This window comes from Bicyclus anynana, chromosome 27 (genome assembly GCF_947172395.1).
Source record: "Bicyclus anynana chromosome 27, ilBicAnyn1.1, whole genome shotgun sequence".
NCBI classification, from domain to species: domain Eukaryota; kingdom Metazoa; phylum Arthropoda; class Insecta; order Lepidoptera; family Nymphalidae; genus Bicyclus; species Bicyclus anynana.
The window spans coordinates 4,085,719-4,111,919 of NC_069109.1; the positions used below are offsets into that span (position 1 = coordinate 4,085,719).

At 36.6% G+C, this 26,201-nt stretch overlaps 1 protein-coding gene across 4 annotated transcripts in view; it reads right to left on the reverse strand.

Moving 5' to 3' along the window:
• Positions 1-1,479: 1,479 nt before the first annotated feature.
• LOC112050692 (cyclin G) overlaps positions 1,480-26,201 on the reverse strand; it is a 44,158-nt gene continuing 19,436 nt past the window's right edge. For 2 of the 4 annotated variants that reach the window (XM_024089013.2, XM_024089012.2), the window contains exons 2-11: positions 24,020-24,139; positions 17,919-18,114; positions 15,277-15,392; positions 14,343-14,470; positions 13,405-13,583; positions 12,540-12,642; positions 11,593-11,711; positions 10,737-10,862; positions 9,866-9,954; positions 1,480-7,988 (exon numbers count right to left, since the gene is read on the reverse strand). In XM_024089013.2, the coding sequence (XP_023944781.1) occupies positions 7,907-7,988; positions 9,866-9,954; positions 10,737-10,862; positions 11,593-11,711; positions 12,540-12,642; positions 13,405-13,583; positions 14,343-14,470; positions 15,277-15,392; positions 17,919-18,077 (1,101 nt within the window). In that variant the 5' untranslated portion in view covers positions 18,078-18,114; positions 24,020-24,139 and the 3' untranslated portion in view covers positions 1,480-7,906. The remainder of the gene's footprint in view (positions 7,989-9,865; positions 9,955-10,736; positions 10,863-11,592; positions 11,712-12,539; positions 12,643-13,404; positions 13,584-14,342; positions 14,471-15,276; positions 15,393-17,918; positions 18,115-24,019; positions 24,140-26,201) is intronic. The other 2 variants (XM_052890430.1, XM_024089014.2) reach the window with 1 other exon arrangement.

The following is a 26,201-nucleotide window of genomic DNA, read 5'->3' on the forward strand; positions in this document are numbered from 1 at the left end:
ACAAAAACTGAAAAGAAAAAAACAAGCTCAGTCCAGAAGTGTAGAAAGCAATTAGAAAACAGTCGGGACCTGTAAAAAATTGCAGACGAAAATCATTCTATTCAATATAGAATGGTTACGATAGATGGTGAATTTCGGATTTATTTGTTGGTTACATGTTACAAAGTACGATAATGTATACCTACGTCCAACCGAGGTTAATTAATATTCCAAAAGATCGACGGAACCCTCGGTTGGCGAATCTGACTTGTCCGATTTTTATAATCAATATATTTAGTTTTGTATATTTTAGGTGTTATATGACTTTACTTCATAAATCTCGCACCTTATAGTCATCCGCCTCGCGTATTTTGTATAGACAATTAATAAATAACGTTTTTCTAATTATAGTTTTTTTTTAACATGGCTATGATATACCATTTTGAATTCCTCACAAAAGCCCTTGATTTTGATACCCATGTTGCAATAGTAAAAAAAAAAAAAAAAATTTCACCTCGAGTCTATAACGTCTCACAGTCGTCTTGTTGTTTTTTTTTTTAATTTCACCTATCTAAGAACACTTGGGTTATTAAGACAAATCTAATGATATCCTTATTACGTAAATCCGTCCAGCGGTTTGGAAGATATGAGGTAATAAAGAATATTACATACATACATACATATATACCTACATACATACATACAAGATACGCGCGAAAAACATAACCCTTCTTGCAGTCGGGTAAAAACAGAGGACGGAACGGCTCTCTAAGAGCGTCTCCTATGAGACTCCGGCCTCGGCTTAGAAGGCCATTCGGGAGGGGAGGGTTTAACCGTGACCCGAGTGAATCAGTCCGGACGCCCCCGAGATCGTGAGTTAGAAAACCCACGTCCGGGTGACGTTAGATATCGGGGACCTCGTCTTCGCCGGCGAAGACTTGCTGTGATTGTGTTGCCCGGGAAGCATTGTCGATCGTCATGTCATCGTCTGGATCGTAAAGGACGTTTTTGGGACGTCTCTGCTTGGAGTTAGCGTTAAGATTGGGAGTATAGTTGCAAGCCTCAACCACTACTTGCTTTCGATGGATGGCAGCTCTTTCAAAATAGTTTTGAGAGAGCTGTTTCATGTAATTAGCTATTGATGGTAGATCTAAATCTCTATGGAGGTCGTTATTACGTGCAAACCACGGCGCGCCCGTAATTTGCCGTAGGAATCGATTTTGCAGAGTTTGAAGCGGCTTAAGGGTCGCTTTGGGATGGTGGGCGAACACTACACTAGCGTAGGTTAGGATCGGACGGATCGTAGTTTTATAAAGCGTAACTTTGAGCGGAGGGACCGGCCGCTCTCTCCCACTACCGGTGTATATATACCCAAACACTACTATATAGTATGTATTTATATAAATTATTTTTGCGTTTATGAAAAAAAGCGAAGATTTGGAAATCACTTCACTCTAGCTCTTGTAAGTATCTTGTAGGAGATAAATAAAACAAAACAAGCTCAAGAGTTGCAATTTTTATTTTCTCTAATTCGAGATTACAATATTCACTTCACACTGTTTATTACTCGTATATTACACATGATCAAATTCATCGTTCAGGCACACACAAAACTGACCAGAAAATAATAAAAAGCAATGCCGTTTTCATGCATATCTAAAAATTACAGGACCAATAAAATTAAAAAAAAAACAATAACAACAAAGTGCGGTATATTTTTTTTCTAATAAGTTAAAAACTTACTAAGTACACGTGTTCAATAACCAAGACGCTCAAAAAAGTGATGACATAAACTAATTTTTTAATCAATAGGCTACTCGCCTGCTGTACAAAACCAAGAAGATTTGTTGCATATAGGCAGTTTAGATGCCTAGGAACTCTAATCACATTTTTATTTGTGAAAATAATCTCGTAATTGCAATATTTTTATAAAACAAAATTGTATTTTTATCACGTCACCGCAAACGCCAAACATAAGCTATGACGTCATTCGCTACAAAGCATCGGTTTGTGATTGGCGCTTGCGGTGACGTGATATTATCACATAACAGCAAACGCTAATCACGCTGTTATCTCTATGAATGACGTCACTTGCTAATGTGTTGTGTTTCGGCGGCAAAAAATTTACGTAGATTTATATTAATTTTTTTTACTGATTATTATTGACGGGACAAAATAAAATATACCTTATAATACTTCCATAATTAAGTTAAAACACTGTTTACAAAAGAGGCAAGGAGCCTATAATTGAATTTTACTAGTCCTATAGTGTTGAAGAGGTGTGAAGACCACTTTGACAGCAGCAACAACTTTTCTATATAGTCTGTGGTCGTAAAATCACTAATCAGTCCAAAGTTTGCTGCAAGTGTCAAACGTGCCAACTACAGCTGTAACGCGTTACGTTACGGTACCAAGCGGTGTATCCTCCAAATGAGAAGTTATCTCTTAAAAAAAAAAAAAAGTAAAATTGGCATTTCACATTTTACTTATCTGGTCAGTTTGTTTCAAGAATAAGTATAACTATTTAGAAAAATGTTGAAGTAAATGCAGATAAAAAGTAAGATTATCTATGGATATGTTGATTTAAGTCCCCATATGACTTGAAGATTGAAGACCAAGGACAGGGCATCCAAATTAAAAACCATACTTGAAGAGGTATATTTGATTTTTTTAACCGACTTCCAAAAAGGAGGAGGTTCTACGTATGTATGTTTTTTTTTTCAAAATGTTATAGGTTTTGAAGGATGTAGTATAAAACTTAAGATACTCCATAGATAAATATCACAAATATTACTTTTACTATTGAAACAAAATATAATGTGGTAATAAACTGACAATGATGTATATATTAAATCATTTAAGACCCTTCAATTATGGTATTTAAAAAGTATTATAATATTATCCCCAATTTATATAGATTAACCTAAAAATCATTGCATAAAATTGTTATTTAAAAATACTTTTTTTTTTATTATGGCATATTTTGTCAAACTTTCAAAGTTATGCATACCACAAATAGATACGTAACACAATACATTTGCAAAGTTGGTAAAAACAACATTTTATTCATAAGATGATTATCACATAATGAGCTATTTTGTACAATTTGCCATAAAGTAATGAAGGTAGGTTGATTAAACTTGGCTAGCACGAGTTCACTAGTTCAGTTTCGATGTGGACGTCGTCGCGTTCAGACGTGTTAACGACTACGCGACGCACTGTTTCTTTATTCTATGATGTTTAAATTATTCGAAGAGAAAAAAAAACTAAATTTTTGTTGATTTTAATTTGTATGATAAATTGAAAGTATAATTAATAGGTCGATAAACTAATTGCTAATTTTCAATCAATATATTTTGACAAAATAACTCGGACAGATGGAATGATAATTTCATTACTATGTATATACTTGGTTTCTTACAACTTGTACAAATTTTGTTATCTTTGATTTGGAGGTTTTTTTTTATTAAGTTAATATAGATCATGGTTGTAAAGCAACCGTATAATGAAAATAATATATATATCTACAGAAAATCATAAAAGCATTTTGAGTAACAGACTAAAGATATAATAGACTAAAAACTTTTTTTTCTTTGTGTATTTGCAGTAGATTCCTAAAAACCTTAGGTTGCTATACAGCCATATCTCGTCTATTATATTTTTGGTCTTGTCTGCGAGAATTTTTTTTATAAAGACACTTTTATTACAAGAGAAACACTACATTACACTTTACACAAAAAAAAATACACATTCATAATTACCTGAGATCATTTTTTTATGATTTTTTTTTCATATATTATATATATTTTTTTGTTTGTTTTACATTTCATTGACTTTAAACTAGTAAAGTATAAAGAAAATTCATTAATTATTAATTTTATATTAATAATAAACGCATTGTAATGTTAAAAATGACGATATTTTATTTTTTTATTACATTTTTTTTAAGTGTTAATGATAATAATTTTGAAAAAAGAAAATAAACCACTATAATAGATTTTCAATGTAATTATTTCAACGACTGAGTAATTTTAGTTAAATTACAAAAAAATAACTTAATTTTTGTACGAAGCCTTCGTTTTGTAATCGGACTTGATCTGTTTTTTTTTAAATCCCGTTTGAGATTACATTTTAGATACCTGTCAATTGTTATAATTACACTGAGTCAACAGTTAGTCAAAAATATATATATTACTAATTAACTACTATATTATTATAAAATTTAAGTAACAAAAACATTATTCTCAATTCAGGCTCACAAAATAGTTTATTTTTTTTGATTTTACAGTAAGCCAGAATCGAAAATAATCTTTCTCTTTTTTTTTATTAAAAACAAAAAAAATTATATCGGTGGATTTTTTTTTTAACTTTTTTTTCTTAAAGTTCACTCACTCACAATACTTACACAACTATGAAATATATATGGAATTTTTTTTTTTTAATTTTTACAAAAATCACAGTACGAAAGCTATGAATGCACGAGGACAATGCTTTTTGGCGCCAAAAAAGCCACGTGTACCCGACCGGTGAAAATTTTGGATAGGAGAATAATTAAATTAAATTCCTTATTAAAAAAAAACATATTTTTTTTTTTAATTTTGAACAGCCAAAAAAATATTTATATGGTTTTGCAATTATTATATTCAACAAATTCCACTGACAAAGATTTTATCGATTCCTGGAATTCATAAATTATATCCAGAAATGTTTTTTTAATTCTAAAATCCAAGTTTACCGGTAGTGATACACTATAGCAATTATTTTCTCTTAAAAAGTATGAATAACTAACAATAAAGCTCTGTTTTACTGATAAAATGGGCCAACAAGAACTGCCCTCGTCAGTTTAAAAAAAAAAAATAAGTTTAAAAAACACATCAACCTCTATGGATTTCCAACCGATTTTACTGAACGCACCAAAACCATACAACCCTAAAAACTACGTTTACAAATAATAAGAAAAAGGATTTAGTTATTACAATTTAAAATAAAATGAAAACTAAAACGTACGTACCTGTTAAAATAATTTTGAGATTAAATTAGGCTATGTGCATTGTTTTTTTTTTTAATTAGTCTACCCATCTATGAGGCAAAGATCGATGACCATACAGCCTATTCAGTATTTTATTTTCGTTTAAAAACTTCCCGGTAAGATGAAAAGTAGCTAATTCGTTTTTTTTTTACACCGCTTATTAACAAGTTTGCTATATTTTATTAACGTATTTGTTCAGACATCATCAAGTTGAAGATTTTTTTTCGTTTTTTAAATAGTATTATCACGCGTGGCGGTTATTAGCTGATAGGTATTGAATTTATTCATGCTACTGTAATAAGAATAATAAATTAATCCATTTTCCATTTGTAAACATAGTTTTCTCCTCAAATGCAGGGAATCACGTGATTTTGACTCAATTCAAAAGACGGGACCTCAATAACAAAAATCTACCACACCAAGACACTACATTTTACTATTTTAAACTAAGAGTCCTTTCACATTGGCGCAAAGTCGAAGTTAAGCTTTGCGACTGGTCTTCACAAGTAGCAGACCTCTATGGTTTCACCCATGTAGTACCGTTGGAATACGGGGATGAAATATAATCCATGTTACTCGCTGATGACATAGCTCTCCATTGGTGGAGACTTTTTAAAATTGATCCAGTAGTTTCGAAGCCCATTCGTACAAGATTCGTTTGTGCGCGAATTAAAACAATATAACATATTGATTATATGATTTAACGAATAAACCTTCATTTTTCTTTTAAATTACTTCTATTCTCTCCATTAAATGCAACACTAACATGGCTGAGAAAGACTGATTTGTTCATTTCTGTGTGTTTTTTTAATCTCTGTAACGCCTAAACAGTTTTTAATACGACTTTCACTAAAAGATAAATGAGCAAGATATAGGCTATTTTTTATCGCGTAAAATGCAGAGTTCCCGCAGGACTACATGTAGCGACGCTTAGCTTCAACTCTCGGCCAGTGTGAATGGAGCCTAAGACTAAATAATTAGACAATGACAAAATGGTGGGTAAACTCGTAGTATTTGTGCATTTCTCAAAAAAAAAATAAAGAAATATATTTAAACAGTTTTAGGTAATAAAACTTGCAAATATTTCTGAGAAAACCTTTTTATTGTTAAATAAAAGTATTTCATAGATAATAATTGTGATAAAAGTGCCAAAAAATTTGTCTATTATCTAATTATTATGTCAAACTTTATCCGACCGGGAATAGCTACCAATTTTTTTTTTTAATTTGTCCTATAAGGCGAAGGTCGTGTATTGTAAAGCCCAAGTTCGGTATAAATATCGGCAATATACCCAAAAAGTTATAAAACCTTTTTTTAGTCAAATAATAGTATTTTATGGAATCTCTGTTCTATTCAGTTTTAGAGGGTTTACTTTTATAAGATATCTGCCAACATTTTTACTTACAGTATTATTTAACTATAATGAATTCACTTGTTTTTAAAAAATATTTTTTTTTTATTTGTGATTTTTGTAATTCATTTAAATTTTTCCATGTCAAATATCAAAAAGCTTAGCCAAACAATGTTCATAAGGTTCATGATTTTAAATATTCCTCCTAATTAAGGATTTTCTAAAATTTTATGTCAATTACATATTTACATTACCTAATGTCTTGAAAATATAGCGTATTTAAAAAAATATAAGTAATTAAAAAAAATATATCACAGATTTAAAAATATTCATCCTATTTCTTGATTGCTTAATTTCAGTGACTTGTTCGGCTAAACTTTTTTTTATTGACCCAATCAGGCAAAGATCATAACTTGTTGAGCCAAACTTAGCCTAAAGGACGCACCTGCTTTATTAAACGCACCATAGACAATAGATGAATCGCAAAACTGCCACAGTACACTGAATATCAATATTTTTTTTTTATTTAACAATTAATTAAGTTTCCAAAGCTCAGAGTTTTTTTAATTAGAACCTCTTACATATTTCAATCATATTACTTAGTAATTATAAGACATTAGTCTTATAATTAAATATTGAAGTATTTTTTTAAAATCAAATATTACAGAATATTTTTTCAAGTTTCGTTAATGTCCAAAATTTCAATGTCAATTATTTCGTCTGTGTTGTCAATTAAAAAAAAAACATTAACTCTCTGAGCTGTATATACAGGGTGTCCCGTTAATATCAATAATTAAATATTGAAATATTTTTTAACCGACTTCAAAAAAAGGAGGAGGTTTCTCAATTCGACCGTATATATTTTTTTTAAATCAAATATTACAGAATATTTTTTCAAGTTTCGTTAGTGTTCAAAATTTCAATGTCAATATTACTTCATCTGTGTTGTCAATAAAAAAAAAACATTAACTCTCTGAGCTGTATATACAGGGTGTCCCGTTAATATCAAGTCCTACTAAAATAACGAAACATATGTTAGCCGAAATTTTAGAATGCCTTGATATCAGTTATTACCTTGTAAAGTATGTCGTAATATTTACGGGACATCCTGTATATAATGGCTTAAATATTCTTTAACCACCTACCCACATCTGTACTACTCAAAGTACAGATGTAGAGTTATTAAGTAATTTAGTTAGCATACACTCCTCTGAGCTGTTTTATATATAAAATTAGTGCAATTATCAGAGAATCTAGTAACAGTTTGATACTGTTACTATCGCGTTAACGTAAACGCGAATTTCTAAGGAATTGAAACAGCGCCATCTAGTGGCACTACTGCACAACTGTTTCAATTCCATATAAATTCGCGTTTACGTCAACGCGATAGTAACAGTATGAAAATATTGAAAACTCCCACTAGGCACACTGTACTGTGGACAGCTTGACGTTTTTTTTTTTTTCGATCGACCAAGACGCTAACACCGGTTTTCTTTTTTTTCATACATCATGCGATGGTAGTTATTCGGTGGTGTGTGGCTCGCGTGTCAGTTGTCGCAGTACACAGGCAGAACCGGGCTGCGAGGCCAGTCGGATGTCTCTTCGCTTTCACTGCTTTCGCTACCCGATCTGTGTGATAAAAATATATCTATATATATAAAAATGAATTGCTGTTCGTTAGTCTCGCTAAAACTCGAGAATGGCTGAACGGATTTATCTTATCTTGGTCTTGAAATGTTCGTGGAGGTATAGGGAAGGTTTAAAAGGTGAGAAAAAATCAAATAATTTCCGGGAAAACCCTAAAAACTGCCCTTTTCTATTTCTCATACAAACGTTTAAGAGTCAAGCGGTAGAGGTAGGGTAGGGGTAGAGGTATAGAAGGGTAGAGTAGGGATAGAGAATAAGTGCACTTATGTCAAAACGAAGCTTGACCGGGTCCGCTAATATATATATATAATAGGATAGTTGACACTTTTTTTAAATGGTCTTAACCTTCGACCATTAATAACAGGACCTGCCTCGCTGGCCGTTACCCCTCTGGCAAAGATCATCATGATCTATCGCATATATAAAAACTGTTGCTATAGAATCGATGTGTCATTGTTGTAATCGTTTTCGTCGTGTAAAGAGCTCCCTGAAAATGCCGGTTCGTGTAGTTGAATGGCATTAAAAATGGTTAAAAAATTGTAGTTTAGTAAAAGAAGAAGTAACGTTACATTTATAAGTATTTCTACCATAATTTTATGAAATTTTTAATAAAAACAATTTCTTAAAAGAATCGATTTTTTTGTCAAAAAATCGATCAAGTAATCGAACATTCTATGTATACATTCTGTGGATAATTATATATATTTTGCTTGTAAAGGAGATGATCCATTTCCACTCTTGTACCCCGTATCATAAAAATTTAAAAAATACAAGGATTTTATTAAAATTTATTAAAATGAAGAAATCTAACTAAATAAAAAGAAATAAATAACATAAAAACGCAAGTTTTTGAGTTTTAACAAGATGGCGCTCATAAGCAACTATGACATGACAATTGACAGCAAACGTCAAATCGACTACTGCATTGAAAACGTCATCAATCCGCCATTATTACCCATGTTAGTGTTGCATTTCTTGGGGGATAATTAATATTATTTTAAAAGAATTAAAGTAAATTCGTAGATTTGTATAATCAAAAATAGTTAAAAAAAAATCTTTTAATTCCGCCAGGGTGCAATGACTGATCCTGGGCTCCATACAATTTTGGACCATCTCCTTGTGTGCGATACTGGTCCTTCTCTAATTGGTCTGAGGTCGATGATGAGGTTCGTTTGGGAGTGACGTCGACGGCGAAAATCAAATATTACAGAATATATTTTCAAGTTTCGTTAGTGTTCAAAATTCCAATATCACTATTACTTCCTCTGTTGTCAATTAAAAAAAAACATTAACTCTCCGAGCTGTTTATACAGGGTGTCCCGTAAATAGTACGACATACTCTACAGTATGATAGGAATAATAACGAAACATATGTTAGCCGAAATTTTAGATAATAATAATGATAATAATATAATAAATATACTTAAACAATACACATCACTATCTAGCCCCAAAGTAAGCATACAGAGCAGCTTGTGTTATGGGTGCTAAGATAGTTGATATTATAATATTAATATACAATTATATACTACACATAAATACTTATATAATGTATAAATACACACAGACACTGGAAAACACTCATGCTCATCACACAAATATTTTCCAGTTGTGGGAATCGAACCCACGGTGGCCTTGATGTCAGCTATCACCTTGTAAAATATATCGTAATATTTACGGGACACCCTGTATATTATGAACTTCGTGAAGAAACCTGCATATCAGAGAGTTTTCTTAATTCTCTGCGTGTGTGAAGTCTGCCAATCCGCATTGGGCTAGCGTGGTGGACTATTGGTGGACCCCTGTCATACTGAGAGGAGACTCGTGCTCAACAGTGAGCCGAGTATGGGTTGCAGTACCTGGTTCGTTTGGGAGTGACGTCGACGGCGAAGTGCTGCTCTTCGATGGTGGGCAGCAGTGACGTCAGACGGTCCGTCGGCCGCAGCACCTGCAAATTACAAAAGAAAATACTTTTTAAATTTTAATTTCGAGGATTTTGCGTTTGATTCAAAAATTCAAAATTCATTTATTTTAAGTAGGCCCTGTTTACAAGCACTTTTGACACGTCAGTTGACTATTTGTAAAGATTCTACCACCGGTTCGGAAGGCAGGTTCTGCTGAGAAGATACCGGCAAGAAACTCAACAGTTGCTCTTTTGAAAAAATCAATTTACAATTGATGACAACATTACAATTTCTTATAGTTTTACTTCCTGTGTGAAGGTGGAAGCTGATCCAACGGCCTCCAAGCATCTTTATCATTGAGAAACTCATCAATATTGTAGTACCCTCGACTAAGTAAATGTATTTAACACATTGCTTAAAGCTATGCATTGGCAGGTCCATCACAGTCTTGGGGATCTTGTTATAGAAGAGTTTTTTTTTGTACTTATTGTACAAATTAATATTTTGTCTTACATAGAGTATACTGGTATAGATTGTATATCGGCAGCCTTGCCCACAATAAAATACCGTATGACATTACGCTGTGAAAGTACGCAAAACAAACAAGCCTAGCTGTATCAACATCAGTAAACTGTCTTATTTTTCTCACGGCAAATGTCGCTGAGCTAAGTTTACCAGACAGTTTTTCTATATGAGCACCCCACTGAAGTTTACAATCCAAGGTCACTCCCAGGAAAACTGTGGAACTCTTCATTTTCAGTGTTTCACCATCGATCATTATAGACTTATTAACCTACAAAAGAACCATAGAGCATAGAGCACACACCTTGAGCGTGCGCTCGGACAGTCGCCACACCAGCCGCTGTCTCTGCGGCGCCGCCTGGCGCGCCTCGTACCGCGAGATGACGCCGCGCACCAAGTTGCGCGCGCTCACGAGGGACGCGTCCGTCATCTGTAACACGAACCAATGCTCACATTTGACTATTTACACCAGTGATTCCCAAAAAGGTCTATATCAACCCCTAGGGGTCTATATGTCAGCGAAAAAAAATTTGGGGTCCATTAAATGAAAATGGTTTCCACGTGAATCATAACACAGACACTGATAGTATTTATTTTTTACATCATATTATCTTATAATATCAAAACATATACATTATTTTAAAAGTAACTATGAAGTAAAAAAAATATTATATATGTTTATAAAATTGTGTAAGTTGTAGGATGTTGGTATTCGCTTTGTGGTCGCAATACATTTAGAACATGTAAAAACCTGAGAAAAGAAAACCTTTACTTTAAGTTTTTAACAATAAACTTCACTACAGTTAGAAATTTACCTGATATGGTAAATGGATATGGGGCATCTCAAGTACAAGAGTACAATATGGGCATCAACTCACATGGCAGTGCGCCTGCAGCTGTGCAGCGAACTCGTAGAGATAGTACGCGTCCTCCGGCACCGCCTGGCCCTCGCCCGCGCCCTCCGCCGCCGCGCGACTCGACTCCTCAAGTACAAGTGTACAATATGAGCATCAACTCACGTGGCAGTGCGCCTGCAGCTGTGCAGCGAACTCGTAGAGATAGTACGCGTCCTCCGGCACCGCCTGGCCCTCGCCCGCGCCCTCCGCCGCCGCGCGACTCGACTCCTCAAGTACAAGTGTACAATATGAGCATCAACTCACGTGGCAGTGCGCCTGCAGCTGTGCAGCGAACTCGTAGAGGTAGTACGCGTCCTCCGGCACCGCCTGGCCCTCGCCCGCGCCCTCCGCCGCCGCGCGACTCAACTCTACTAGCTCCTTCTCTGTGAACAGAGAATATTTTGTCAACAAAAAGATATTTTATTTCTTTTTCTCCGCATTATGATATGTACATATGACAATAGAGAGAAGTACGAGAGCCGTGATAGCCCAGTGGATATGAAATTTGCCTTCGATTCCGGAATGTGTGGGTTCGAATCCGGTCCAGGGCATGCACTTCCAACTTTTCAGTTGCGTGCATTTTAAGAAATTAAATATTACGTGTCTCAAACGGTGTAGGAAAACATCGTGAGGAAACCTGCATACCAGAGAATTTTCTTCATTCTCTGCGTGTGTGAAGTCTGCCAATCCGTATTGGGCCAGCGTGGTGGACTATTGATCTAACCCCGCTCATTCTGAGAGGTGACTCGAGCTCAGCAGTGAGCCAAATATGGGTTTATAATGATGATGATAATATGACAATATGAGTATTGTAATTAGGCTATAATATGTGATGATGCAGTCTAAGATGGAAGCGGGCTAACTTCTTAGGAGGAGGATGAAAATCCACACTCCTTTTCGGTTTCTACACGACATCGTACCGGAACGCTAAATCGCTTGGCGGTATGTCTTTATCGATAGGATGGTAACTAGCCATGGCCGAAGCCTCCCACCATCCGACTAGCCACGGCCGAAACCTCCCACCAGCCATTAGCCACGGCCGAAGCCTCCCACTAACCTCGGCCGAAGCCTCCCACTAGCCTCGGCCGGAGCCTCCCACCAGCCAAAAATATATATATATTTAAATAATGAGATGATGTGGGTACTGGAGCCCGCATACTCGCGCAGTCCCCCCCCCCCCCCCCCATATATTTCAAGTCAAAAAGACTTACCCAGTTGATGGTAGACCAACACCAACGCCAACTCGCTGGTCCTAGAGTTGACGCAGCCGGCATCACACACAGCTATCTCCAGGAGGTTGATCAACTCGCTCTCCTGGAAAAAAACATAAAATAACATAAAATAATAGAACGGGAAAAGCATATTCAATCACAATTGCCTTGTTATTTTGTCTCATCACTACAAAGACAAACAGTTGGCATAACAGCACAGATTGACGTGGTTAAAAGTTACATCGCCCATAGCAATTCCTGAGCGGGTTAAACCAAACGGATTCTCGTGCTGTGTAGTAGTAACGCGTTCACAAGTTTACTTTCCCAAGTCAAGCGTGCGTAAAGCAGTTTTAGTTCTAAAAGGATTCTATTTTAGAATACCATGCTACACAACACTCACCGGTAGTAAGAGCGCACGCAATTGCCACAGCCAGCGCAGCGTTCTCACCGACTGCTTGTCGGCGATGACGCGAAACAAGCAAAGGATTCAATATTAGAATCCTGTGCTACACAACACTCACCGGTAATAAAGCGTGCGTAGCTGTCACAACCAGTGCACCGTTCTCACCGACTGATTGTCGGCGATGACGCGATACAAGCAAAGGATTCAATCTTAGAATCCTGTGCTACAAAACCGGAATAAAAACGGAAATAAAGCACGAGTAGCTGTCACAGCCAATGCAGCGTTCTCATCGACAACTTGTCAGTGATGACGCAAAGAAAAGATTCAATATTAGAATCCCATGCTACACAACAATCACCAGCAATAAAGCACTACCACAGCCAGTGAAGTGTTTTCATCGACAACTTGTCAGTGATGAGGAAAAAGATTCAATATTAGAATCCCATGCTACACAACACTCACCGGCAGTACAAGCGCACGCAGCTGCAGCTCGGCGGCGGCGCGCGCCACCAGAGTCCTCAGCAGCCGCAGCCAGTGTATCGCCGTCACCGAGCAGCGCTCCGCCAGCGACAGCTTGTCGGCGATGACGCGCGACATGCGCGCCACGTCGCCCGCAGTGCACGCCGACTGCGACACTGACACTGCGGACAAAAACACACATCAATGTATGAGAGACAAGCGGACGTTCGCGACTTGGTCCGCGTGGAATTCAGTTTTTCACAAATCCTTCGGGATCCATGGATTTTTCCAGGATAAAAAGTTACCTAGCTCCTCGACAGTGACTTTCCACAGTGTCTTGTAAACGGAAATGAAGCCAAGGATTCATCATTAAGAGCAATTGCTACTCAAAGGATAAATCATTTGTTTGATTATTGAGATCAATTAGAGAAAGAGATAGAAAAGGCACGCTAAGAGAGTGACAGAGAGGACAATAGTTACCCATCTCGACGATGACTTTCCACAGTGTAAACAGAAATGAAGCAAAGGATTCATCATTAAGAGCAATTGCTACTCAAAGGACAAATCATTCGTTTGATTATTGAGATCAATAAGAGAAAGAGATAGAAAAGGCACGCTAAGAGAGTGACAGAGAGGACAATAGTTACCCAGCTCCTCAACAATGACTTTCCAGTGTCTTGTAAACAGAAATGAAGCAAAGGATTCATCATTAAGAGCAATTCCTTCTGAAAGGATGGGATTGAGTGACAGAGAAGACAATAGTTACCCAGCTCCTCGACAGTGACTTTCCACAGTGTCTTGTAAACGGAAATGAAGCAAAGGATTCATCATTAAGAGCAATTGCTACTCAAAGGATCCATCATTCGTTTGATTATTGAGATAAATTAGAGAAATAGATAGAAAAGGCACGCTAAGAGAGTGACAGAGAGGAGAATAGTTACCCAGCTCCTCGACGGTGACTTTCCGCGACGTCTTGGTGACCGCCGCGTGTTCGTCCATCGCGATATTCATACAGGACACGGTGATGCACGGTATGTGGCACGGACGCACCTTCATTTTGGTCAGGAAACTGAAAAGAAATAGTAATTTTTTTTTTTATTCTTTACAAGTTAGCCCTTGACTACAATCTCACCTGATGGTAAGTGATGATGCAGTCCAAGATGGAAGCGGGCTAACTTGTTAGGAGGAGGATGAAAATCCACGGGTTAGGGTGGAGGGGGGGTAGGCGGGGTGTAGGGGTGGGATGGGGGGTGGGTAGGGGGGGGGGGGGGGGTTAGGGGTAGGGTAGAGGTAGGGTAGGGGTGGGGTAGTGGTGAGGTAGGGTAGGGGTAGGGTAGGGCATGGGTAGGGCAGGGGTAGGGCAGGGGTAGGGTAGGGGTAGGGCAGGGGTAGGGTAGGGGTAGAGGTAAAGAAGGGTAGAGTAGGGATAGAGAATAAGTGCACTTATGTCACAACGAAGCTTGACCGGGTCCGCTAGTATGATAGATACTATAGATACCTACTACAAACCACCGCAAAAAACAATCACCAAACAAAACAATGCCAACAGAAAACAGATAAATAATATGCACAAAATAACCAAATATTATCAAATTTACGTTTATTTCGGACTATTAATATACCTAATGCCAATTTATAAGATATATACAAATGGGTTGACAAGTCTTTCCCTCCGTTTATCCACCGGGGATATTATATCCACCGGCGTGCCCATGCGCGGTGAGTGGATAAAACGAGTGTGGGGGATAAACGTTTTGTCCTCTCCCCGTGGATAAATTTCTCCCTTGCCCGTGCTAGCCCTGCAGGGGCCTATATAGGAAAAATCGATTCCTAAAGAGTAAACTCCAATAAACTCCAAAAAAAAAAAAAGCTCACCGGTCGAAGAGGTTGATGGCGCTGATCAGCACATCTGCCGGCAAGTCGAACCACACCTTGAGACAGCGCAGCACGTGGGCGGCGCCGTCCCGGGCGCCAGTCGTCACCTCGCCGTTCTGATAAACAAACTTAACTTAACCCAGGAGGTCCCCTGGAGCGTTTTTCCAATGGGGATGATGACTAGGTTTGAATATATTGATTTTTATAATACACTAGCTGATGCTGCGCGGGTACCCGCGTGGTTTCCGTTCCCGTAAGAATACGGGGATAATATATAGCCTATAGCCTTCCTCAATAAATGGGCTATCTAACAGTGAAGGTATTTTCCAAATCGAACCAGTAGTTCCTGAGATTAGCGCGTTCAAACAAATAAACTCTTCAGCTTTATAATATTAGTATAGATATAGATTTTTCAAAATCTTTATTATAGGTTTTTCTTTATTATAAGTTGTAATGGTTATTATTTGATATTATATTTTGTGTAAAATTATTAGTATTTCGGCGTCCATCATAGAATTTCCAAGAGGTAGCCCAGTAGGTATCCTAGGGTGGGCCCTGGACCATTCTAGGGTGGGCCCGGCCCACCCGCTTATATATTATCCCCGTATTCCTACGGGAACGGGAACCACGCGGGTGAAACCGCACGGTGTCAGCTATATAAATATTGAAAAATATTATACTATAAGACAATTTCTGATACCTACCATAGACACAAAGAATAAATAATAAAATAAGTCGAGTCATTTCGGATTGGATGAATTGGATGAATTGAAACATCCACAAATATTGAGTGTCGAAAGTGAGTGCCTTCTTACTATTGATATTATTAATTTTTTATAACCCCGTCTACGTATTCTTGCCTATGTTTGGTAAACATTGCAAATCGTAAAACAAAATGGCCGAAGCGCCCGTGTGACGTCACCGCTTGCGAAGGCAACCTTCGAACTATGCAAATGTGCGATGTGAGGTCGCGATGTAGCGAGGTACAATAAAAACATTTATTTGCAACACTTGGTGGTCTTTTTAACGCAGTTATATGAAAAGGCACAATTTCGTACTATACTACATCCTTTCTTGATGAGTACTGTTTACCAACAAATAAATTAAAAATGAGGGTATAAATCACTAGTCATTTCACACCTAATAGTAATTATAATTAACTTGTTCCTAAATTAATGAAAATAAATTTGATAAATAATCTCAGAACAATAGGGATGATGATTTTAAATTGTATATAAATTAAGAGTATGCTAATAGTAAAGCAATTTTGTAAAAGTAACAGGGTATCTGCGATCATTACTTTCGGAGCTACAGGGATTTAAGGGGTCAGATTTGCGGCGCTGCCGCGGATTCCTGAAAAACGCTCCATACAAAATGGCACGATTTAGTGACGTCGTTGGCTCGCTGATCGTTAGGTTTGTATGGGCGTTCAAACAAAATTACTAATATCTTTGTTATTTGTGCGTTTATGTTTATAGTTCATTTATTGAAAAATATTACATTTAATGTAACGAAGCTTAAACTGTATGAATTTTCATCTATCAGACAATCTTTGCTTTTTCATGTATTAATTAGTTAACATTGACCCTATTTACCCGAATGTATCATAAAAATCTATATATTCAAACCTAGTCATCATCCCTATTAGATATGGTTAATATATTTTATATAACATTTTATAAAAAAAAACCAAACATAATTTATAATAAATAATTTATGAAATGACATGCGATTTCTACCTTCATTTCTAATTTCTTTGTTGGTAAACAGTACTCATCAAGAAAGGCTGTAGGTGGTCTTTCTAACGCAATTATGTGAAAAGGTACAATTTCGTACTAGACAGTATTCAGAAAATCTTAATATATAACATAAAACTTTAAAAAACCCCAGAATGTCATGAAATTAATAATTACACTCTCGATCGAGTCATCAATATTCTAATTCAGTGCGCCTTCATTTGACACCCCACTCGAGTTTATTCGGTTATTCTTCTCCACTTTCACCCCCTACAACTTTTAAACGGCTCAACCGATTTTCATCAAACACGTCTAAAAACACTCGCACACAAGTCACCTTTCAAACAAAAAAACCTTAATTGAAATCGCTTCATTCGTTCGGGAGCTATGGTGTCACAGACAGACAAACAGATTTTATGTTATTTTTAACAATTTATTTCTATTAAACCCTCAGCACGCCTGGCGGGTCTAACAGACCCACACTAATACGTGAACCATTGTAATTCGTTCAAATCAAAATTGTCAATCACGTAAAGTCTCCATCCAAGAGCTGTGATAGTCCAATGTACATGACCTCTGCCTCCGATTCCGGAGGATGTGGGTTCGAATCCGGTCCGGGGCATGCACCTCCAACATTTCAGTTGTGTGCATTTTAATAAATTAAATATCACTCTCATGTCTCAAACGGTGAAGGAAAAACATCGTTTTTTTTATTTATTATTTACAAGTTAGCCTTTGACTACAATCTCACCTGATGATAAGTGATGATGCAGTCTAAGATGGAAGCGATAAATATTTTTATTTACCTCGTCCCCCTCAAAAAACGACAGACTTTTTTGTTGGTGAATTTGGGTGCGAAACAGGTCCATAGTCTAAATAGTCAAAGGTTGATAATGATGATGATACCTCTCCATTAGCGGGCAAACACAGCTTCGGCTGGAACTTATGCTCCAGCTGCAGGTACTCCGCGAGCGTCGCGTGCAGCTGTCGCGTGCGACAGTCGCGCTCGCCGGACGTGGACGCGCCTTCGTCAGCATCCGGGTGTCTCGCGCCCGACCTCAACATGGTCGAGCTTCGCCGCGAGCGGAGGGTGAATCGGCACCTAGACATAAAATACAAATGAAAATCCATTTGACACATTTCAAAAACACATTTCGACGGCCTTCGTGGTGGTTTTTTTTTTAATTCAAAATTCATTTATTTCAAGTAGGCTCAGTTTACAAGCACTTTTGATACGTCAGTTCACTATTAGTAAAGATTCTACCACCGGTTCCGAAGGCAGATTCTGCTGAGAAAAAACCGGCAAGAAACTCAACAGTTGGTCTTTAAAAAAAATCATACCATATTATCTATACTTCTATACTAATATTATAAAGAGGTAAAGTTTGTAAGTTTGTAAGTTTGTCACATTTTTTAAATGAGGTAATCTTCGGAACTACTGGTCCGATTTCAAAAATTCTTTCACCAGTAGAATGCTACATTATGCTACATTTATATTAGTATAATATATATTCGCCGAGTTAACACAGTTTTTGTCATACAGGTCGGGCCGAAAATCCTCCTCCTCCGAAAATGAGACCCGAAGGCTGAAATAAAGATAGAGGACGGAACGACTATCTAAGGGCGTCTCCTATGAGACTCGGACCTCGGCTTAGAGGGCCATTTGGGAGGGTGACCTGACAAAATAACTGTGGTGGTATGCGTGGTGGATTTACAAAACGTAGGTCCTGGGTTTTCGATCCTCGGCTGGGCAGATTGAGATTTTCTTAATTGGTCCAGGTCTGGCTGGTGAGAGGCTTCGGCCGTGGCAAAGACGTACCGCCAAGCGATTTAGCATTCCGGTACGATGTCGCGTAGAAACCGAAAGGGGTGTGGATTTTCATCCTCTTCCTAACAAGTTAGCCCGCTTCCATCTTAGACTGCATCATGACTTACCATCAGGTGAGATTGTAGTCAAGGGCTAACTTGTAAACAATGAAAAAAATAAAGAACTATAGTCAGATCGGGTAGGTATTTTAAACAATGTAAATAAACAAAAACAGCTGACTCAGGAGTGCTCAACATTTTACTACAGCATTATTTACGAATATTGTCATGAAATAAAACTTCCTTTGATAACCAATATTTTTTTTATTCTATATTCCTATATCCTGTTATTTATCTAACAGATAATGTTTCACTTATATTCAGGGTTCCGTAGTCAATAAAGAACCCTTATAGTTTTGTTTTTTATTATGTATAAGCAAGCATAAGGTATCCTCGACATATTTAAACACATTAATCAAAACGGTTTTCTCAGAGGACGATAAGGGTGATAGCTTCGTACGTTTCTTTTTTGGTGACGGAAACGATAGCAATGCGGAATAACTGCTCCGGCTAGTACCAGGCTCCGCTTCATTCATTTTCGTACTAAACTAAATAAAATTAATAAATTAATTAATTAAACAAATAAAAAACCCGACTGCCTATATGATACAAAAACTGAAAAGAAAAAAAACAAGCTCAGTCCAGAAGTGTAGAAAAAAATTAGAAAACAGTCGGGACCTATTATATTGAATATAATGATTTACGTCTACATTTTTTAATAGGTCCCCACTTTAGTTTTATCAGTTTTTGTATCATTTATGCAGTCGGGTTATTCGTTTATTTAATTATTTTATTTCATAATTTTTAGTTAGATAGATGGTGAATTTCGGATTTATTTGTTACGTTTGTTACAAAGTACGATAGTGTATACCTACGTCCAACCGAGGATAAGTAAATATTCAAAAAAATCTACGGAACCCTCGGTGGGCGAATCCGACTCGCACATGTCGAGTTTTATAATCAATATATTTAATTTAGTCTATTTAAGGTATTTTATAACTACACTTCATAAACCTTATAGTCGTCCGCCTCGCGTATTATGTATATACAATTAATAAATAACGTTTTTCTAATTGTAGTTTTTTGTTGGCCATTATATACCATTTTGAAATTCTCACAAAAAGCCCTTGAATTTGATTCCCTTGTTGCAATATTTAAAAAAAAATCACCTCGATTCTATAGCATCTCACAGTCGTCTTGTTGGTTTTTTTTTTAATTTCACCTATCTAAGAACACTTGGGTTATTAAAACAAATCTAAGGATATCTGAATTACGTAAATCCGTTCAGCGGTTTCGAAGATATGAGGTAATAAATAATACATACAAGATACGCGCGAAAAACAAACAAAAAATAAACAATAATTAACAACAACAACGAAACGAGAACAAAACGAAATAATAAAAATTACAAAGGAAGAAAATACGCACAACAGTCTGGATTTAGTTAACGAATACTGTGAGGTAGGAGTATTAGTCACAGACAACAAATAAAGTAGTGTTTCGTGCTGTGAAGTGTGTGTGTGTGAAATGTCAAATCTTCTTTCACTTAATAACACAAAATCAAAAAATTAATCATAGTATAGGTATTTCTGCAATAAATGAAAGGTAAAATTCACATTAAAATAAAAGAAAACATCTTCTTTTGATATGAAAATACGACATTTATAAAAATTATTAAAGTTATTATTTAATTTTATAAATGCACATTTAATACCCATAAAACTCAATATCTTTATTTTTCATAATGGTTTGTGACTCATGTCTGCTTGGGTTCTTTTTATGTCGTTTGTATTGTTTTTGTGCAAACTCTATATATTTAACATAGAGGAATTAGAAATGGAAATGCATCGCACCCAAATGCAGCAACAAAATTGTCTGTCGTTTTTTGAAAGGGACGAGGTAAACTCAGTCATCGAAAATATTTAACAAGAATAAATAATAAAATATTTAACAAGAATAATATAATCTGTACACAGAACGTTAAATTAATGGATCGATGTTCTGTTCGTTCGTTCGTTAGAAGAATAGAATCGATTTTTCTTTTAGATATTGTTTTTATTACAAATTTATTATAAATTATAATTATGTTTTTGACGACCTCCGTGGCGCACTGGTACGCGCGGTGGATTTACAAGACGGAGGACCTAGGATCGATCCCCGGCTGGGCCGATTGAGAATTTCTTAATTGTGCCAGGTCTGGCTGGTTACCACCCTACCTACAAAACGTACCGCTAAGCGATTTAGCGTTCCGGTATGATGTCGTGTAGAAATCATACCGTCCATCTTAGATTGCATCATCACTTACCATCAGGTGAGACTGAAATCAAGGGCTAACATGTAAAGAATAACAAAAATAAAATAGAAATATTTTCAAATTGAACGTCACGTCATCTTTTACTGAATTAGAAGTTGTTGGCCGTTTTTCATGCCATTGAACTACTTACTACACAAACCGGAATATTTAGGGAGTTTTTTAGACGACGAAAACGATTACAACAATGAAACATCGATACAATCGAACAATCTAACGCGTTTGTTAGTTTTTTTTACACGCGTTAGCCGCTCAACTATCCTATATATAGATAGCTCTATATAGATAGATCGTTGATTCTTTGACAGAGAGGTAACGTCTTGCGAGGTAGGTCCTTCTATTATTGGTCCGAGATAATTAATTTATTGTTTGTGAATCCGGGCTCAAAAGGGCTAGAACCCAGAGCCGTAAAGCTTATTATTAAAAATACAATGTATGTGAATCGAAACGAAAAGTGTCGCCCTAAAAGAACCTTTTTGAGAAGTGATATTGTTGTGTAAAAAGCCTAAAGTTGTGGACTATAGTCCTCATCATCATCATCATCATCATGATCAGCCGATAGACGTCACAGCTGGACATAGGCCTCTTTCATGGACTTCCAAGCACAATGGTCTCGAGCCGCCAGCGGCTCCCGTCGACCTGCTTGATGTCTTCGGTCCAACTAGTGGGGGGTCGACCAACACTGCGCTTTCCGGTGCGGGGTCGCCATTCCAACACCTTGGGCCAACACCATGTCTATCGGCTCTTCGAACCCCGCCCATTGCCACTTCAGCTTCGCGACTCGCTGAGCTATGTAAGTGGTTTTGGTTCTTCTGCGGATCCCCTAATTTCTGATTCGATCTCGCAGAGATACTCTATGTGACTCTGAGTCTTATGAGGTCCATAGCTAGCGACTAAAAAGCGTAGTATTTTTCGACTTCCCACCAGGTGGACTGACGACATCAAGCGAGTCGCAGACATTCGCTGGATGCAGGCGGCTCAGTATCGTGATGTTTGGAAGTGCCTACAAAAGGCCTATGTCCTGCAGTGGACTCATTGGCTGATATGATGATGATGTCCCGGATGACCCGGTGTCTTTTCACAATTTCACTATAGTATTGTCTAACGTTTATGTAAATTTTTAACTCGGAAATTATGCAAGGGTGTAATTTTTTTTTTATTCAACTACATCTTCGAGGCTACCATTACTTTGGAGTTTGCGTAAATATTTTCTGTCGGTTATGTTTATATTTATATAGATTAAATAATCGTAGGCTAGAAAACGTCCATGATGTAACTACACATACTCGTACGTATAAAGGTCACAGCACACATATCGACTGGAGGGTAATGTCATCAGAGCCTCAATAGCTCAACGATAACAACGGTTGGATTCATCACTGAGGGGTGGTGGTTCGAACCACGCCGAAAAAAAAAAAAAGTTATCAACCTACTGTATAATTTCCACGAAGGGTATTTTTTAATTTCAATTTTGATAAGTTAACATTAAATAAATAAAGAATACGACATCACGTGACTTGAGAATTACTAACAATAGTCTAGTTTGTTGATACGGTGCCTTTACGAGTTGATATGTGTGCAGTAACCAGCGTTGCCAGATTATTCTTTCGCCAAGTTGGGATTTAGGAACTTTTTGAGAGAAAAAAAAGCGGGATTCATTCGTCGAGAGCGGGACATCGTAAAGGAAAACTTATAAAAAGAAGATTTTAAATATTTCAGTCCAAATTACGTTTACGTTTACACTATAAAAATATCCATATACCAAAATTTATTTAAATAAAAATATGATATTTTAAATCAGATTTACCCTATCGTTAAATAATCGTCTTAATTGTCCTCTGAATGAAAAAAAAAATAAAAAAAAAAAACAAAAGTCAGAATAAAAAAAACTATTAATTAGAAAAATATGGTGTTTCAAACAATAGTCTGAGAAGCGAGTATGCTATCCGAGTAATTCCCAAAAAACGTCCGTCTTGATTTAGAAACCGGGACGTCCCGCCAAAAATCGGAACATCTGGCTAAGTGGGCTGTAACCTTTATGCGCGCGTCTATCGCCATTGGCTACACACGTCACATGTAGTCCGGTGAACGACCTTCGAACATCTGTTTACTGTCGCTTCTAGAACATTCCCTCTATTTGTTTATATGGCCCTTAGTATGCGGCGCGTAAAACTTTTCAATTGCGTAAACTATGGAGTAACTGGGTTGTTTTTACATCAACCAGTATAATAATATACTGATACTAGCTGACGCCGCGCGGTGTCTCTCGCGTGGTTCCCGTTCCCGTAGGAATACGGGGATAATATATAGCCTATAGCCTTCCTCGATAAATGGGCTATCTAACACTGAAAGAAATTTTCAAATCGGACCAGTAATTCCTGAGATTAGCGCGATCAATCAAACAGACAAACTCTTCAGCTTTATAATATTAGTATAGATTATGGAGAGGTAGTTTGTAGTGTTGTGGGTAATCTCTGGATCTACTGAACCGATTTTGAAAAATTTTTATACCGATAGAAAAGCCACGTTATTTGTGAGTGTCATGTTTATTTCCGTATTTCCACTATGCGCTAGTCCTACATAAAAAAGCAATAAAAAAAATAAAGAAAGAGTCGCCCTTAGAGAGTCGTTCTAGCCATTGTCTTTTACTTCATCCTTCGGGCATCATCAGGCTTCCACGCTCACCCCAAGACCGCCGGTGACGTATCATCATGGAGCCTAAGGTAATTATACAATTAGAAAAAAAAATCGCGCTCAATACTGTCGCATAGACCTGACAGTATTGAGCGCCAAGTACCGGACAAACGCAAAGTAAACAAACAGTCCTCACCTAGCAAATCGCCGGTGAACAACCGGCCAAGTGGTCCCTTGGGTCGCAGTCGCCGATCCCCCCACTTCTCGTCGCGTAGACCCGACGGTATTGAGCGACCGGGCGCTGAGCGCCTAGTACCTGACAGACAGAGCTTGCGGTCAACCAGCGTAGCGGTACGCAGCTGGTTGATTGCTTAGTGTTATGTGTTATCGGGGATTGGATGAATTTATTGTGGATTGGATGAAGTTATATTAGGTTGGATGAATTTATTTTGTTGGGATGGGAATAAATTTATTTTTGTATGGATGAAGTTATTGTGAATTGGATGATTTTATGATGGATTGGATGAAGTTATTTTAGGTTGGATGAATTTATTTTGTTGGATGGGGATTGGATTTATTTTTATTTGGATGAAGTTATTGTGGATTAGATGAAGTTATTGTGGGTAGGTTGAATTTATGTGGTATTCGAGGAATTTATTGTTATAATTGTTGGGAGATCGGATTAATTGATTTGTAATTGGATAGTTTTTTTTGCAATTAAATGAATTTACTGGAAAATGGGAAGAAATTTAACTATCAAATAGATAATATTTCAAATTATAAAAGTCACTTATAAGTTATGACAAAAACAGGGTATTCTTTTTACTTCGGAGATTCAAAGGGAAATTTTAGTGAAGGTGAGATTGGTAAGGGAAATTTTAGTGCAGATGAGATTGGTAAGGGTAATTTTAGTGAAAGTGAGATTGGTAAGGGAAATTTTAGTGAATGTGAGATTGGTAAAGGAAATTTTAGTGAAGGTGAGATTGGTAAGGGAAATTTTAGTGAAGGTGAGATTGGTAAGGGAAATTTTAGTGAAGATGAGATTAGTAAGGGAAATTTTAGTGAAGGTGAGATTGGTAAGGGAAATTTTAGTGAAGGTGAGATTGGTAAGGGAAATTTTAGTGAAGGTGAGATTGGTAGGGGAAATTTTAGTGAAGACGATGTGAGATTTGGTGAGGGTTGCAATCTCAGGTTACCGGGTGCAATGGGTTGTTGAAATCCAATTGCCCAGCCACCTTAGCTCTTAGTCAGATACCCACAACGGTGGTTGAGCACCGGAGCGTTGGCAAAACAGAAACGTTTTTTTTTTTTTTTGTAAATTAAAAAAAAAGCCACGGTCTAACCCCGACCCAGTACACACCGGATTGTAATAAATCCTTCGTACTTTACGAACTGGTAAGTTCAAAATGGGCCTCTTGACAGGGTTTGTGATATATGACAAAATGTCTAATACCTGTAAAATTTTTACATTACACATGGTATGAAATACAAAAATGAATAAGCTTCGAATGGTTTGATATAATTGGCACATGGGTTTGAATCATTGATATGTTGTAAAATTAAAATTCAAAACTTGTCAGATTAAAGGAATGCTTTTCAAGATTTTAAATTTTGGTGTATTCAACTTTGTAGAAATGGATTATTTTGCGGCATAATGATTTTGAACAATTAAGATGTTTTCAAAAAATGTTCTTTAAAACTAAAATCATTACAGATTTTATATAGATATGCTTTTCAATCAAGCGTCAATAAAGTTTGTGTCAGATTTTGATGAAACTTTTGGTATATCAAACACTAGCAGACGCCCGCGACTTCGTCCGCGTGAAATTTAGTTTTTCACAAATCCCACGGGAACCATGGACTTTTACGGGTTGAAAGTAGCCTATGTGTTAATTCAGAGTAAAATCTATTTCCATTCCAAATTTCTGCCAAATCGGTTCAGTACTTAAAGAGTAACAAACATGCATACAAACTTTCGCGTTTATAATATTAGTAGGATTAGAGAAAGGGATTATATTATGTATTTTGTAGTACAATTAAATATCGGTGGGGGTGAATGTTTCTTGACCATGCACCTATTTATATTCACCCCCTATTATTTAAAATTTTAATCTCATTATCATGTGATTTTTAAAATATTCTGTAAGCAAGAGTATGGATGAAACATTCAAATTTTGACATCACAAAAAATATGTCACTTCTTATAATATATTCAAAAATTAACGTCACAAAAAGATCGTCACATTATGAGGAAATTATTTTCAATGTCATAGAATATGACTAAACACAAACCGGTTTATATTTATTTGACCAAAGTCAAACATAAACCTGTTATATACATAACATAATCATAAATCATAAACAATCAAAACCAGTTA